Genomic DNA, 13,618 nt, shown 5'->3' with positions numbered 1-13,618 from the left:
CATATTCCATTAAAATGCCAACTTTACAGATATTGACTGAGCTGCTATTGATTTCCCATAATTTGTGCTTTTCTTAATATGCTAATCTGCATTCCTGTACTTGGCATGAAATACAGAAGCTTTGCATTCATGGAGGAGAAGGGTATAGGGAGTATATGGAAGCAGGGAGAGGAGAGAAAGAGTGGGAGCAAGTTCATGTGGAGCATTAACACTGGCATAGACCAGTTGAATCGAGTGGCCTTTTCCTGAATTGTTTGATTGGGAATGTAAACAATAGTAAATAGTAAGGGACTTGGTTAATTTTGCTCAGCTTGATATTTTTAACACTGTTTGTGATCTTGATTGTTCTTTGATTGACAAATTTCTGAAAATTGCTGTCTTTAATGGAAGCAAAGGATAATTATCTCTCTGATGAAATGCAGGAAAGGGTCTATTCGAGTAGTTCTTGGAGCACATTCTCTTTCACGGAATGAGAAGAGTCAACAAAAACTTCAGGTCAAGGAGCAACACCCCCATCCACAGTTTAACAAGAAAACTAAAGAAAATGACATCATGCTACTTGAAGTATGAATTTTATTTCTTTCATTCTGGTTTGTTCGTGGCGTTTGAAACTTGTAATTTAGAAAGACAGAAGTTTTTTATTTCACAGAAAAATAACAGCTTTACCTCTTCAATCTCTTTGACTAAAGCTTACGAAAAAAAATTAGTGAGGTCCACCAATAGTTTTGTTGGTTCACATACTGCCAAAGATTGAGACTCGGGCACACACAAGATTACAGTATTTGCTATGCAATGTCATGTAACTCTGAGGTGAAATCAACAGAATTTTTTTTTTCATTCACGGGATGTGGGCTTCGTTGGCTGGGCCAGCATTTAATGCCCATCCCTAATTGCCCTTGAGAAGGTGGTGGGGAGCTGCAGTCCATGTGGTGTAGGTACATCCACAGTGCTGTTAGGAAGGGAGTTCCAGGATTTTGACCCAGTGACAGTGAAGGAACGGCGATATATTTCCAAGTCAGGATGATGAGTATCTTGGAGGGGAACTTCCAGGTGGTGGTGGTGGTCCCATCTATCTGCTGCCCTGTCCTTCTAGATAGTTGTGGTCATGGGTTTGAAAGATGCTGTGTAAGGAGCCTTGGTGAATTCCTGCAGTGCATCTTGTAGATGGTACACACTGCAGCTACTGTGCATCAATGGTGGAGTGAGTGATTGTTTGTGGATGTGGTGCCAATCAAGCTTCTTGACCGTTGTTAGAGCTGCACTCATCCAGGCCAGTGGGGAGTATTCCATCACACTCCTGACTTGTACCTTGTAGATGGTGGACAGGCTTTGGGGAGTCAGGAGGTGAGTTATTCATCACAGGATTCCTAGAATCAGTGAAGAAAGAGTTAGGTAGCAAGAAGGAAAAGAACCTTTACAATGGAGTCTTTTGTGTTCATCTTGAGCATCTTATCACCATCCACGCAATAATCATTCTGACTGATTTTCTTGCTCATTGGTTAAGCTTCGGTTTGACACCTTTCATTTTGGTAAATTTTATTTCCTGTTTACTTCTTTTATAATCATATTGCTAAAAAATCTTTCAACTAATTTAGCTATGCTCCTAAAGACAGTCTACCAAAAGATTCTTAAATAACATGGACCTGAATTTTACCTTTGGTGGGCGGGTGCAATCGGCGGGCCCGGGATCGGCCGGGATACAGACCGCCAACCGCAATCGGACTCCGACTACAATTTCACGCTGGCTGGCCAGCTGAAAAGCTCAGCGCTGCCAGATGGAGGCAGGAAGAGGGTGGGTGATGATGTCACCACTAGTGCAGTTGAGCGCTGTGAGAGAGCTCCGTGAAGGCAGAAGCAATTTTCCCCTTTAAGATTCTTGTTGCCATTCTGGGTTGTCATTCATTCTCACTGAAGACCTTCCCAATATTCTTTGGCTCATTCTTGGCAGCAGGATTTCTGCCATGACGAGCCAAGGAAATGGGGGGGAAGACGAAAAGACAGGTTGAGGTTCTTTTGGTTGCAAACAATTGAGAGATGATGGAAAGAAAGAGTGAACGCTTTTTAGGGGTTAGGGGAAAATAAAGAGGCAAACAGGGAAAAAAAGAGAGAAAAATGCTGTTGAGCAGGGAGAGAGAAGGGTACTCTGTTGCTGAGAGAAGAATGGTGGAGGGAGAGACAATGCTAAAGCATAGAAGAGAACAAAATGCAAGAATAAACAAGTTCCAAGACCTCTTGCTCTGCTGCTAGGATTGCTATCAGGGCTCCCTTAGCAAGATTGTAGAAATATTTGGAAGTTACAACATGGAAACAGGCCATTCAGCCTAACCAGTCCATGACAGCATTTCCCGCTATTTGCTTACATTTTTCAGTGCAACAACAATGTAACTATGGCGTTACGTCAATTTTCAGTTCCGAATGTTAAGAAAATTTGTGCAAATGTGCTACAGTTTATAAACTGGACTTGTTACTTTCAGCTTTTACAATGAAACTGAAAAACTTCCATCACAGCCCTCTGCTGCTCATTAACATAGTTTCACCCTCACGCAAAAGACTCGAGAACGAGAGCTTCCCGCAATTCCAGTTGTTTCGAGCAAGATATGAATTTATGCCCAAAATATTTATGGTGTTTTATGGTGATATTTTAAGTGTTTTCTGTATTTCTCCTCAATGTTATCAACATTTTGGCAGTATAAAAATGCCATGTTAAAGTTTCCATTATTGAATTTTCTCCAACTTCCTGTGCCTAATGTGCATATATGATGGTTTAGTGGCTTCATAACTTTAATCTTTATACATAAAAGGGAATTCAGAGAAGGAATATGGCATACATTCATATTTTCTTTGGGCCCATATTGTTTTTTTTTTTCTTGCTTATCGGATAAGCCTCTGATTTTCATCTTTCCATTTAAGAATTTTACTTTCTTTGTTTATCAATCATGTAGTTTAAAATCTTTAAATTAGTTTGGCTATGCTCATAATCAGAAAATTCTTCAATAACACAATCTCCATGACTGGTTAGCAATGAAAATTCTTGTCTCTCTCTCTCTTTGTGGTTCTCTGTCACATTCCCACCCTGACTTAAATTTCTCTCCATTACTCATTCCAAGATCATTGCTGGTCACCCCCTTCCCACCCAGTGCAAAGGATTCTGGAAGGGAACATGACCAAGCCACCTATTGCACTTCACTGCTTTTCACCCGGTTACCACCACTCCTCAGGACTGTTTTGGTGGCAGCAAAGATGTCGATGTTCTCAAATGGAGGAAGGGGCCCAAGTAGAGGGGAGCTTTGCTCTTTAAGGTTCTTACTGCTATTCAGGGTGCTTTGTAGATATTTCCACTGACGCCCTGCCCAATGACCTCTGACTCCCTCTTGGCAGCAGACCTTGTGCTACTCAGGGGAGAAGGTGATTTGGGAAGAGAAAAGGACAGATTGAGTTTGTTTTGGAAACAATTGAGGGTGATAGAAAGAAGGAGTAACAGCTTTCCAGGGCTAAGGAACATAGGAATATAGGAGCAGGAGTAGGCCATTTGGCCCTTTGAGCCTGCTCCACCATTCAATAAGGGAAAAGGAAGAAGCAATCAAAATCCGTTTGAAAAGAAAGAGTTGTTCAGGAAAGAGAATAGGGAGCGAGAAGGATATTCTGATGCTGGGAGAGGATTAGCGGAAGAAGAGCTGCAGTATGGATGAGACCAAGATGCAAGAAGAGAGGCATTATAGGATCTCTTGCTCTGCTCCAATGATTGCTATCAGGGCTTCCTCACAGAATTGTAGAAATATTTAGAACTTACAGCACAGAACAGATCATTTAACCAAACTAACTCATGTCAGCACAGCCCCATCATGGAATTTCCACAAAGTTTTCAGTGCAACATCATTAGGTATGGCATTATACTGACTTCAGTGCCAAAGATCAAGAAAATTTGTGATGCTTCTTAGTGCAGTTTTATACCAAGGCCCAATAAAGTGAATTGGCAAATTAGGCAAAGGGATTGGTCAATAGAGATGCTGTGGCAAACATTTAGGGGGATATTTCAGAATACACCAAATAGATACATTCCAACGAATAAGAAAAAGCCCTAGGTTCGGACACACCATCCGTGATTAACTGGAAAGTTTAAAGATGTATCAAACTTAAAGAAAAAGTATATAATTATGCCAAGATAGGTGGAAGGCCAGAAGATAGGACAGAATATAAGGAACAGCAAAGGATGACTAAAAGATTAATAAGGAGAGAAAAGTTAGAGCACGAAAGAAAGCTAGACAGAAACATAAAAACACAAAGTAAGAGTTTCTATGGGCAGAATTTTGCCCTTGGCCTGCGGGATTGGCGGGGGCGGTCAGGAAGCTGACTGCTGCCCGCGTTAGACAGCGCACCGCAATTTCATGCTGGCGGGCCAATTAAGGCCTGCCCAGCATGATCTGTGAGCGGCGGCGCTGAGTGCTGCCTGTGCGGGTGGTGGGGGGAGGTGTTCTCCTCATTGGAGGAGACATGCAGCTCCTTTCCCCGTTGCAGCGCCAGGTTGTAAAGGGCGCAGCAGACGGTGATGATGATGCGTGACACCCTCTGCGGGCTGTATTACAGAGCTCCCCCAGACCGGTCCAGGCACCAGAACCGTGTCTTCAGCATCCCAATGGTCTACTCCATCAAGTTGCGAGCTGCTGCATGAGCCTCATTATAGCGTCGCTCTGCTGCAGTCTGAGGCCACCACACGGTGTCATCAGCCTCGGCCTCTGCGGGTAGCCCTTGTCCCCAAGGAGCCAACCCTGCAGCTTCTGTGGACCCTGGAAGACTGCAGGGATATGTGAGCAACTCAGGATGTAGGCCTTGTGCACACCTGCAGGATGCATTTCTGGTGGTCGCATACCAGCTGCACGTTCAGTGAGTGGAAGCCCTTGTGGTTGATGAAATCCACTGAGTTCAGCAACAGAGACCTGAGCACCACATGAGTTCAGTCAATCGCACCCTGCATCTGTGGGAATCCCGAGATCAGGGCGAATCCAATGGCCCTTGCATCCTGGCTGTTCCAGTCCCGGGTGCAATGCACGAAGTTGTGCGCCATGGAGAAGATGGCATCCATGACCTCATGGATATATTTGTGGGTGGTGGCTTGTGAAATCCCACAGAGGTCACCTGTGGAGTACTGAAAGGAGCCACTGGCACAGAAATTAAGCGCTGTGGTCACTTTCATAGCCACTGGCAGTGGATGCTCCCAATGTCCCCTTGGCACCAAGTCCTGCAGTAAGTGGTAGATGTGAGTCACCAAGTCCCTAGACATGCGCAGTCGTCAGCGACACTGGCTCTCAGTCATCTGCAGGAATGGCAGGCGGCATCTATGGACCCTGGGTGTCGCTAGGCGCCGACCAGCCATGGCTCACTGTCACTCCTGGGCAGCGTGTGCGGGAGCCCTGTTGCCCCTTCTTCATGAGGTTGCTGCTCCTGTCTTTGCGCAGCCAGGAGCCTCAGTTGCTTTCTCCTCCATCTTCTATGGTCTCTGTTGGCCATCAGGCATACAGCTAGGTCACCAAGATCCACGATCCTGACGTGGTCCTCCTGCAGCATGAAAGAGAGAGAGACGTGGTTATCATAGGTGTACTTAGCACCTTTCCTGACCCTGTGTGACCACCCCTTAATGCTTCCCGGAGAGTGCTGGTCACCCCTTGGATGGCCAGAGATGAGTGCGCTGCATGGCTGCCCTGTCAGCCTGCGACATGGCGGACATTGGTCCAAACCAGGATGCTGAGATTGCAAGGGGCTGTGAGCACCTCCAGCAGTGACTGCAACATGGCCAGCGTTGGCAAGGAGATTGTACAACGTGTGCAGTCCAACTGCTCCGCAGTCCAATAAAGTGGTAGTGTTCTCGAAGTCGGTGCCAGAGGGGTGGTGGGGTGGTAGTGGGGACGGGGGGCGGGGGGGTGGTAAGGTATGGAGAGCTTGGTGATTCTTCGATGCCTCTGCATTGCTTGTATGAGTGGGCAGGCTAGGAGCCCGACCCCAATCATATCACTGTGCCTGATCTGTCTTAGTTGCAAAGGCATGGTCAGTTTATACAGGTGTCCCTAATGCGTGGCCATTTCCTTCGCTTACCCTCCCCCTCCATCTCGATCACCTGTGCGCGGATGCAGCACCAGGGCAGCACTCGACCCCCCCCCCCACCGACAATGGTCATCTCCGAGGCTGGCCAGCACTTTCACCCGGACACTACCCCCAACAACCCCACCCCCAGCAATTGCCTCCGGGGCCAGGCATCAGTTGCCCCCGCCCCCCAGCTACCCTGTGGCCTGTAAACAATGGACGAGCTGTGGAGAACGCCGCTGCTCACTCGCCTCAGTTCCCCCAAAGTGAAGGCCGCCAAGTGCACGTCGCCTGCGTGCTGTTGTGAAACACATCGGTGTGCTTTCCCGCCAACGTGGACGGACGATACAGCGGGGTTCCAAGAGCCTGGTGGGATGACCTTTTAGTTATATGCTAATGTATTACAATTAGCTCCCCACTGACCTATGGCAGGAAACGTGACCTGCCGTCGGCGGGCTGAGCAGACAATCATGACCTGCCTTCCCGTTGTGAAACAGATCACGCCATATTTTCCGCGCACGCCGCCTATCACACCTGCTGCCAACGGGCTCGGAAAATTCCGTCCTATTATTCTTCCACTGGATGTTTTATAATATGTTTCCACATTGTACCCTTTCCAAAGGCTCAATATCCTTCCTATATTGTGGACATGATCTGCAGCGGTTCAAGAAGGCAGCTCACCAACACCTTCCCAAGGGCAATTAGGGAGGGGCAATAAATGCTGGCCCAGCCAGCGAAGCCCACATCCCACAAAATGAATTTTAAAAAAGCTCAATTCTGCATCTCTAATTGAAGCCTCATCAAGGTCTTATGTTGACTTATTATTACCCCTTGGCTTTTAGTTTTATACCGCTTGTGATAAGACCTAGAATTCCATCAACTTTTTTAAGCATTTTATCAATATTACCCAAAGACATGTCATGCCAGGTGAACCATATCCTTCCATTCTCCCACAGCTTTGTGTCTGGATAGTTCCCACAAGTTTTTTTAAGCCAAAACATAGCACTTGGCACTTAATCAACATTGAATTCTATTGAATGCTTTTTCCCAGATTCCTGCATCCCGTGTTTGGTTTTCTAAAAATAATTAGAAAATCATATATATTCCAAACTATCAAATGTAATGTCAAAGGAGAGCCAAAGATTGATGTTAAAATTCATATACATGTGGATGAAAAGACTAAATACATCACACATACAGATCAGGAACAGTCCAGGTTCAAGTTCATTACTGCCAGCTGGGACAGTGGTTGGTAACCTATAAATGGCTTCAAGCACCCTTTGAAAAATAATCAACTGGGAATCCTGCTCCAGATTGGCCAGTGCTTCCTGCTCTGCAGATGTTTGATGAGAATTGGGTTGGGCTGTGTTGTGATACTCCAGATAGCAACAACCACCATCACCATAAGACAAAGGAGCAGAAATTAGGCCATTCGGCCCATCGAGTCTGCTCTGCCATTCAATCATGGCTGATAAGTTTCTCAACCCCATTCTCCCGCCTTCTCCCCGTAACCTTTGATCCCCTTACCAATCAAGAACCTATCTATCTCCCTCTTAAATACACTCAATGACCTGGCCTCCACAGCCTTCTGTGGCAATGAATCCCATAGATTCACCACTCTCTGGCTAAAGAAGTTTCTCCTCATCTCTATTCTAAAAGGTCTTCCCTTTACTCTGAGGCTGTGCCCTCGGGTCCTAGTCTCTCCTACTAATAGAAACATCTTCCCCACGTCCAGTCTATCCAGGCCTTTCAGTATTCTGTAAGTTTCAATCAGATCCCCCCTCATCCTTCTAAACTCCATCGAGTATAGACCCAGAGTCTTCAAACGTTCCTCATATGTTAAGCCTTTCATTCCTGGGATCATTCTCGTGAACCTCCTCTGGACCCTCTCCAGGGCCAGCACATCCTTCCTGAATATGGGGCCCAAAATTGCTCACAATATTCTAAATGTGGTCTGATCAGAGCCTTATAAAGCCTCATCAGCACATCCCTGCTTTTATATTCTAGTCCTCTCGAAATAAATTCCAACATTGCATTTGCCTTCCTAACTACCGACACAACCTGCAAGTTAACCTTAAGAGAATCCTGGACTAGGACTCCCAAGTCCCTTTGCACTCCAGATTCCTGAATTCTCTCCCCATTTAGAAAATAGTCTATGCCTCTATTCTTCCTACCAAAGTGCATGACCTCACACTTCCCCACGTTGTATTCCATCTGCCACTTCTTTGCCCATTCTCCTAACCTGTCCAAATCCTTCTGCAGCCTCCCTGCCTCCTCAATACTACCTGTCCCTCCACCTATCTTTGTATCATCTGCAAACTTAGCCAGGATGCCCTCAGTTCCTTCATCTAGATCATTAATGTATAAAGTGGAAAGTTGTGGCCCCAACACTGACCCCTGCGGAACTCCACTAGTCACTGGCCACCATCCTGAGAAGGGCCCCCTTATCCCCACTCTCTGCCTCCTGCCAGACAGCCAATCTTCTATCCATGCTAGTACTTTGCCTCTAACACCATGGGCTCTTATCTTACTGAGCAGCCTCCTGTGCGGACCTTGTCAAAGGCCTTCTGGAAGTCCAAGTAGATAACATCCATTGGCTCTCCTTTGTCTAACCTACTCGTTACCTCCTCAAAGAATTCTAACAGATTTGTCAGGCATGACCTCCCCTTGATGAAACCATGCTGACTTTGCCCGATTTTACCATGCACTTCCAAGTATTCTGAAATCTCATCCTTAATAATGGACTCTAAAATCTTACCAACGACCGAGGTCAGGCTAATTTCCTGTCTTTTGCCTCACTCCCTTATTAAACAGGGGGGTTACATTAACGATTTTCCATTCCTCTGGGGCCCTCCCTGACTCCAGTGATTCCTGAAAGATCACCACTAACGCCTCCACTATCTCTTCAGCTATCTCCTTCAGAACTCTGGGGTGTAATCCATCTAGTCCAGGTGATTTATCCATCTTCAGACCTTTCAGTTTTCCTAGCACCTTCTCCTTGGTAATGGCCACCATACTCACCTCTGCCTCCCAACTGTATTGAACTTTGGAGATGTCACTCGTGTCTTCCACTGTGAAGACTGACGCAAAGTACCTATTCAGTTCCTCCGCCATTTCTTTGTTCCTCACTAGTACTTCTCCAGTGTCATTTTCCAGCGGCCCAATGTCCACTTTTGCCTCTCTCTTCCCCTTTATATATCTAAAAAAAACTTTTGCATTCTTCTCTCATATTACTGGCTAGCTTACCCTCATATTTAATCTTCTCTCTCCTTATTTCTTTTTAAGTTGTCCTCTGTTGGTCTTTGTAGGCTTCCCAATCCCCTGGTTTCCCACTGCTCTTTGCTGCATTGTATGCTTTCTCTTTAGCTTTTATGCTGTCCCTGACTTCCTTTGTCAGCCATGGTTGCCTCGTCCTCCTTTCAGTATGCTTCTTCTTCCTAGGGATGAATTTTTGCTGTGTCTCCCAAATTACTCCCAGAAACTCCTGCCATTGCTGTTCCACTGTCTTTCCTGCTAGGCTCATCTCCCAGTCAATTCTGGCCAGCTCCTCCCTCATGCCTCTGTAGTTGCCTTTATTCAACTGTAATACCATTACATCTGATTCCAGCATTTTCCTCTCAAATTGCAGGGTAAATTCTATCATATTATGGTCACTTCCTCCTAAGGGTTCCTTCACCTTAAGCTCCCTTATCAAATCTGCCTCATTACACATCCCTAAATCTAGAATTGCCTGTTCCCTAGTGGGCTCCACCACAAACTGCTCCAAAAAGCCATCTCGTAAACATTCCACAAATTCCTTTTCTTCACGGTCCATACATGATGAACAACATCTGGAGAGCCATAGCAGAGGGTGGTCAGTGCCCATGGAACCGTTGCCTGATCCAGGTCAGAGTATTCAGTCCAAGAAGGGAAGCATTTTTGAGGCAGGTTCCTTACAAGGAGAAAATTACTGTCCTCCTTTGGAATAGATCAATACTGTAAAATCTTCATGTTTTGAGGAGCAAAAATATTAATTTATTCTTATTGTACCACAGCTGTCCAATGATGCAAAGATCAACAAAGATGTGAAACTGCTCCAACTACCAAAAGATAAGGATGCAGATGTGAAACCCGGAACACGTTGTACAGTGGCAGGATGGGGAGTAAGAACTGCAAAATCTAATTCTCCATCTGACACACTTCGAGAAGTGATGCTAAATGTGATAGATCGTAAAACATGCAACAGTAAGGATTATTACAATCGTAAACCTGTCGTAACCAAGGACATGATCTGTGCTAGTGACAGCAAAGGTAGAGAAGATGCAGCCAAGGTGAGTGGCATTGGGTTAGCTGCTAACAGTGAAAGTAACCTTGAAACTTTTAGAATTTCTGTAAAAACCCATGGGTTCATTAACATATATTATTGAAGGAAACATGTTGTCCTAACCTGGTCTGGCCTATGTGTAGCTCCAAGCTCTCATCATGGAGGTTGACCCTTGACTGCCCGTCAAGTGGTCTTAAGCCACACAGCTATGACAAAATAGATATAAAACTCGCCAAAATATTTCAAGAAGGCCGCTCACCATCACCACCCTCTCAGGGCATCTAGGCACGAGCAGTAAATGCTGGCCTTGCAAGCAATACCCACACCCCAAGAATTAATTTAAAAACTGATAAAACGATGTGTAGTGAATGGTCCGCAGTGTTACATGTGTGGATACACTAATCATGGAGGAGCCATCTTTCATATAGCTCATGTAACTTTCTAGAATTTCATGTCTATGCCCTGTATCAAGTTGGTTCCTTATCGCTATAGTAACGTGACTTTCCAAGTTTTGGATACCATTAAATTCTGCCACTGGTAGCAGTATTAGATTCCAGTATTAGGTTCGAAACACCATAGGAGAGGTCCGGTGATCTAGATTGTTTGTGACTTTGTTCAAAGTAATTTATTTACAGGCTGTAAGTGATTAAAAGCTTAAAAAAAAACCCTTTAATAATTAAGATAATTCTTAATGGGCAGAATTTTACAGCCCCATCTCAGCAGGCGTGGAGCCATAAAATGCAGAGAGCCATTCAAAAGTCCATTGCCTTCAGCGTGACCATAAAATCCCACCAGCGTAAAATTCCGACAAATGTTTTGCTGAGGCGGGGGAATGTTTCTGATCTTGTAGCAGGGCCCAGAGGTTCAACTGTTTCAAATGGCCCCAGCTCAGCTCTCAAGCCAAGACTAAGTGACACCTACTACTGAAGAGCGTCATAGAGTTGAGCAGGGAAGACAGCCTTAAACCCTTAAAGAAGGCATTCAAAAAAGTGCCTCTCAGGAGATTTGTTAAGAAGTTAGAAACCCATGGGATTAAGGGGAGAGTGACAGGATGGATATGGAATTGATTTAGTAACAGGAAGAAAAAGTGGTGCGATGTTTTTCAGACTGGGAGGTGGTCTACAATGGCATTCCCAAAGGTTAGCTTTGAATCCTTTGCTCTTGTTAAGATTTATAGATGACCTAGATTAAAGTGCATAGGAAGGCACATGATAAAGTTTGCAGAAAGTACGAAACTTGCAAATATAGTCGATCTTGCTGAGGATAGTTGTAGAATGAGTAGGCCAATAGCCATAGGTCATAAATTCACAATCATTGACAATAGATCAAGAGGGGAGAATGTCTTTCATTCAGAGAGTTGTTGGGATCTGGAATGTTCTACCTGAAAAGATCGTGAAAGCTGATTCCATGAATAATTTTGAAAGCGAGTTAGAGAGTTATTTGAGGTTGAGGAAGTTAGAGGATAACTGGCCAAAAGCAGCTAGGGACCTCTTTCAAAGATGTAACAGACCAAATGACCTCCTCCTATGTTGTAAGTTTCTATGATTCCATGAAATGACAAGTGTTGATGAGTTTGTAACAGTTATGACTTTTATTTTTAGTATGTCTTGCGTTTATTTATGATGTTTTCCAGACAGCAATTAAATGAATATTTCAAATTTTTCCTCTACTTAAAATACCTTCTCCTGAATTCAATTATGAGCATGTGTTTGAACACACAAAATGAGATAATAATTTGCTCCCAAATGCAAACTCACCATCTTCTCAGACCAACTAAGGATGGACATGTGATGTAGTTTTGATGCCCAAACCCTGTGAGCAAATTTTTAAAAGTACTACATGCTTTCAGAGGCTGCTGGTACTGTGGAAAGTGCAAATGCAGGGACACAATGGTTGTGGACAAAAACCATTGTTAATGGAGAGAGATAGGAGGCTTCATGATAGCCCAGATCATAGAGGAAGTTCTTCTACTGAATTGCAATTTTGTAAACAAAAGCCTTTTTTTTCCTATTTCTAGAAGCAGCCTTCTGGTGGTGTAAAAATTATTTATTTTTAACTACATTAACAAAGAGAGGAATGGACTGTTAGGTGGTAAGAGCTGATTATAGCAACAAATTCAAGAGTGGGTTGGTTAATGACTGGATAGTATATTTGATGGAGGGATAGAAGAGGTAATCATGGCATATGGTGTTTCCTGTACTAGTCAGAATAATTGCAATGGTGTTTTCTAGATGTCTACATTCTGACATTCTTGAAAGTCTTAACGCGTGCATAAATACTGAGTACAGGTCAATTTGGCATGAATATATTGCAAACTGAACAGGTTCAAATGTAGCCAATTCCACTTAATTATTGTCCTTTTCATTTTTCTTCCAGGGTGATTCAGGTGGTCCTTTAATATGCGACAGTAAATTCAAAGGGATTGTGTCATACGGCCCTAGAAAGCCAACTGCCAAAAAGCCTGGGATTTACACTCTCATATCGAAGAAATACCTTGACTGGATTCAGAAAATAATTGGCATCCAAACTTACAATATGACGACTGAAGGATTTTACTGAGCATTGTCTCACTGCCATTCTGTGTTGCTTTAATAACTTGCTGAATTGCTTTGCTCAGAGAAAGACCAGCATGCTTTTACCCATACCTTTAGTACATTGTGCAGCATTTATTACAAAATATAATAAAAACCTGAAATGTGAAATTCTTAATGTGAAATGTGTCACGTTTCATTAACTAAATCCTCAGCCAGGGTTATGAATTGTGAAATGAAAAACTGCTGAAAATACTCAGGTTTGGCAGGACCTGTGGAGAGAAACAGTTATCATTTCAAGTCAAAAATGACTCTTCTTCAAAATTGAAGGAAAGTAGAAATGTAATGGGTTTTATGTCATTGAATGGCGGATGGGGAGGAAGAACAAAAGAGGTCAGGGATAGGGTAGGTGACAGGAGAGATTAAATGACAAAGTGGAACAAAAGGCAATAGGAGTGATAATCGTTGTAGCAAAGAAACAAAACGTCCTGCACCAATATAGACTGCCCCTGAGTATTATCGCTGCCCGGCAGCTGCATTTCACGTCAGTGAGGTGCCAACCAACTTTTAAGTTGGGGTGGGTAATCCATCCCCATAAAATCCACCCTATGAAAATCAGGATTCAGGCCAGCACATGACAAAAAAAAAAGGATAAAACGGGGGACAGAGTTTATGGTCTGAAATTGTTGCACTTAATGTTGAATACAAA

General features: G+C 44.1%; 1 protein-coding gene across 1 annotated transcript in view; it reads left to right on the top strand.

The window, feature by feature from the left end:
- LOC144690133 (granzyme K-like) overlaps positions 1–13,066 on the top strand; it is a 29,341-nt gene extending 16,275 nt beyond the window's left edge. The window contains exons 3-5 of the mRNA XM_078557624.1: positions 423–564; positions 10,110–10,385; positions 12,755–13,066. Of these exons, the coding sequence (XP_078413750.1) occupies positions 423–564; positions 10,110–10,385; positions 12,755–12,937 (601 nt within the window). The 3' untranslated portion in view covers positions 12,938–13,066. The remainder of the gene's footprint in view (positions 1–422; positions 565–10,109; positions 10,386–12,754) is intronic.
- The last annotated feature ends 552 nt before the right edge of the window (positions 13,067–13,618 follow it).

Source organism: Cetorhinus maximus, chromosome 1 (genome assembly GCF_964194155.1).
Source record: "Cetorhinus maximus chromosome 1, sCetMax3.hap1.1, whole genome shotgun sequence".
Classification (NCBI taxonomy): Eukaryota; Metazoa; Chordata; class Chondrichthyes; order Lamniformes; family Cetorhinidae; genus Cetorhinus; species Cetorhinus maximus.
This window is presented reverse-complemented; position numbering and strand designations above follow the sequence as displayed.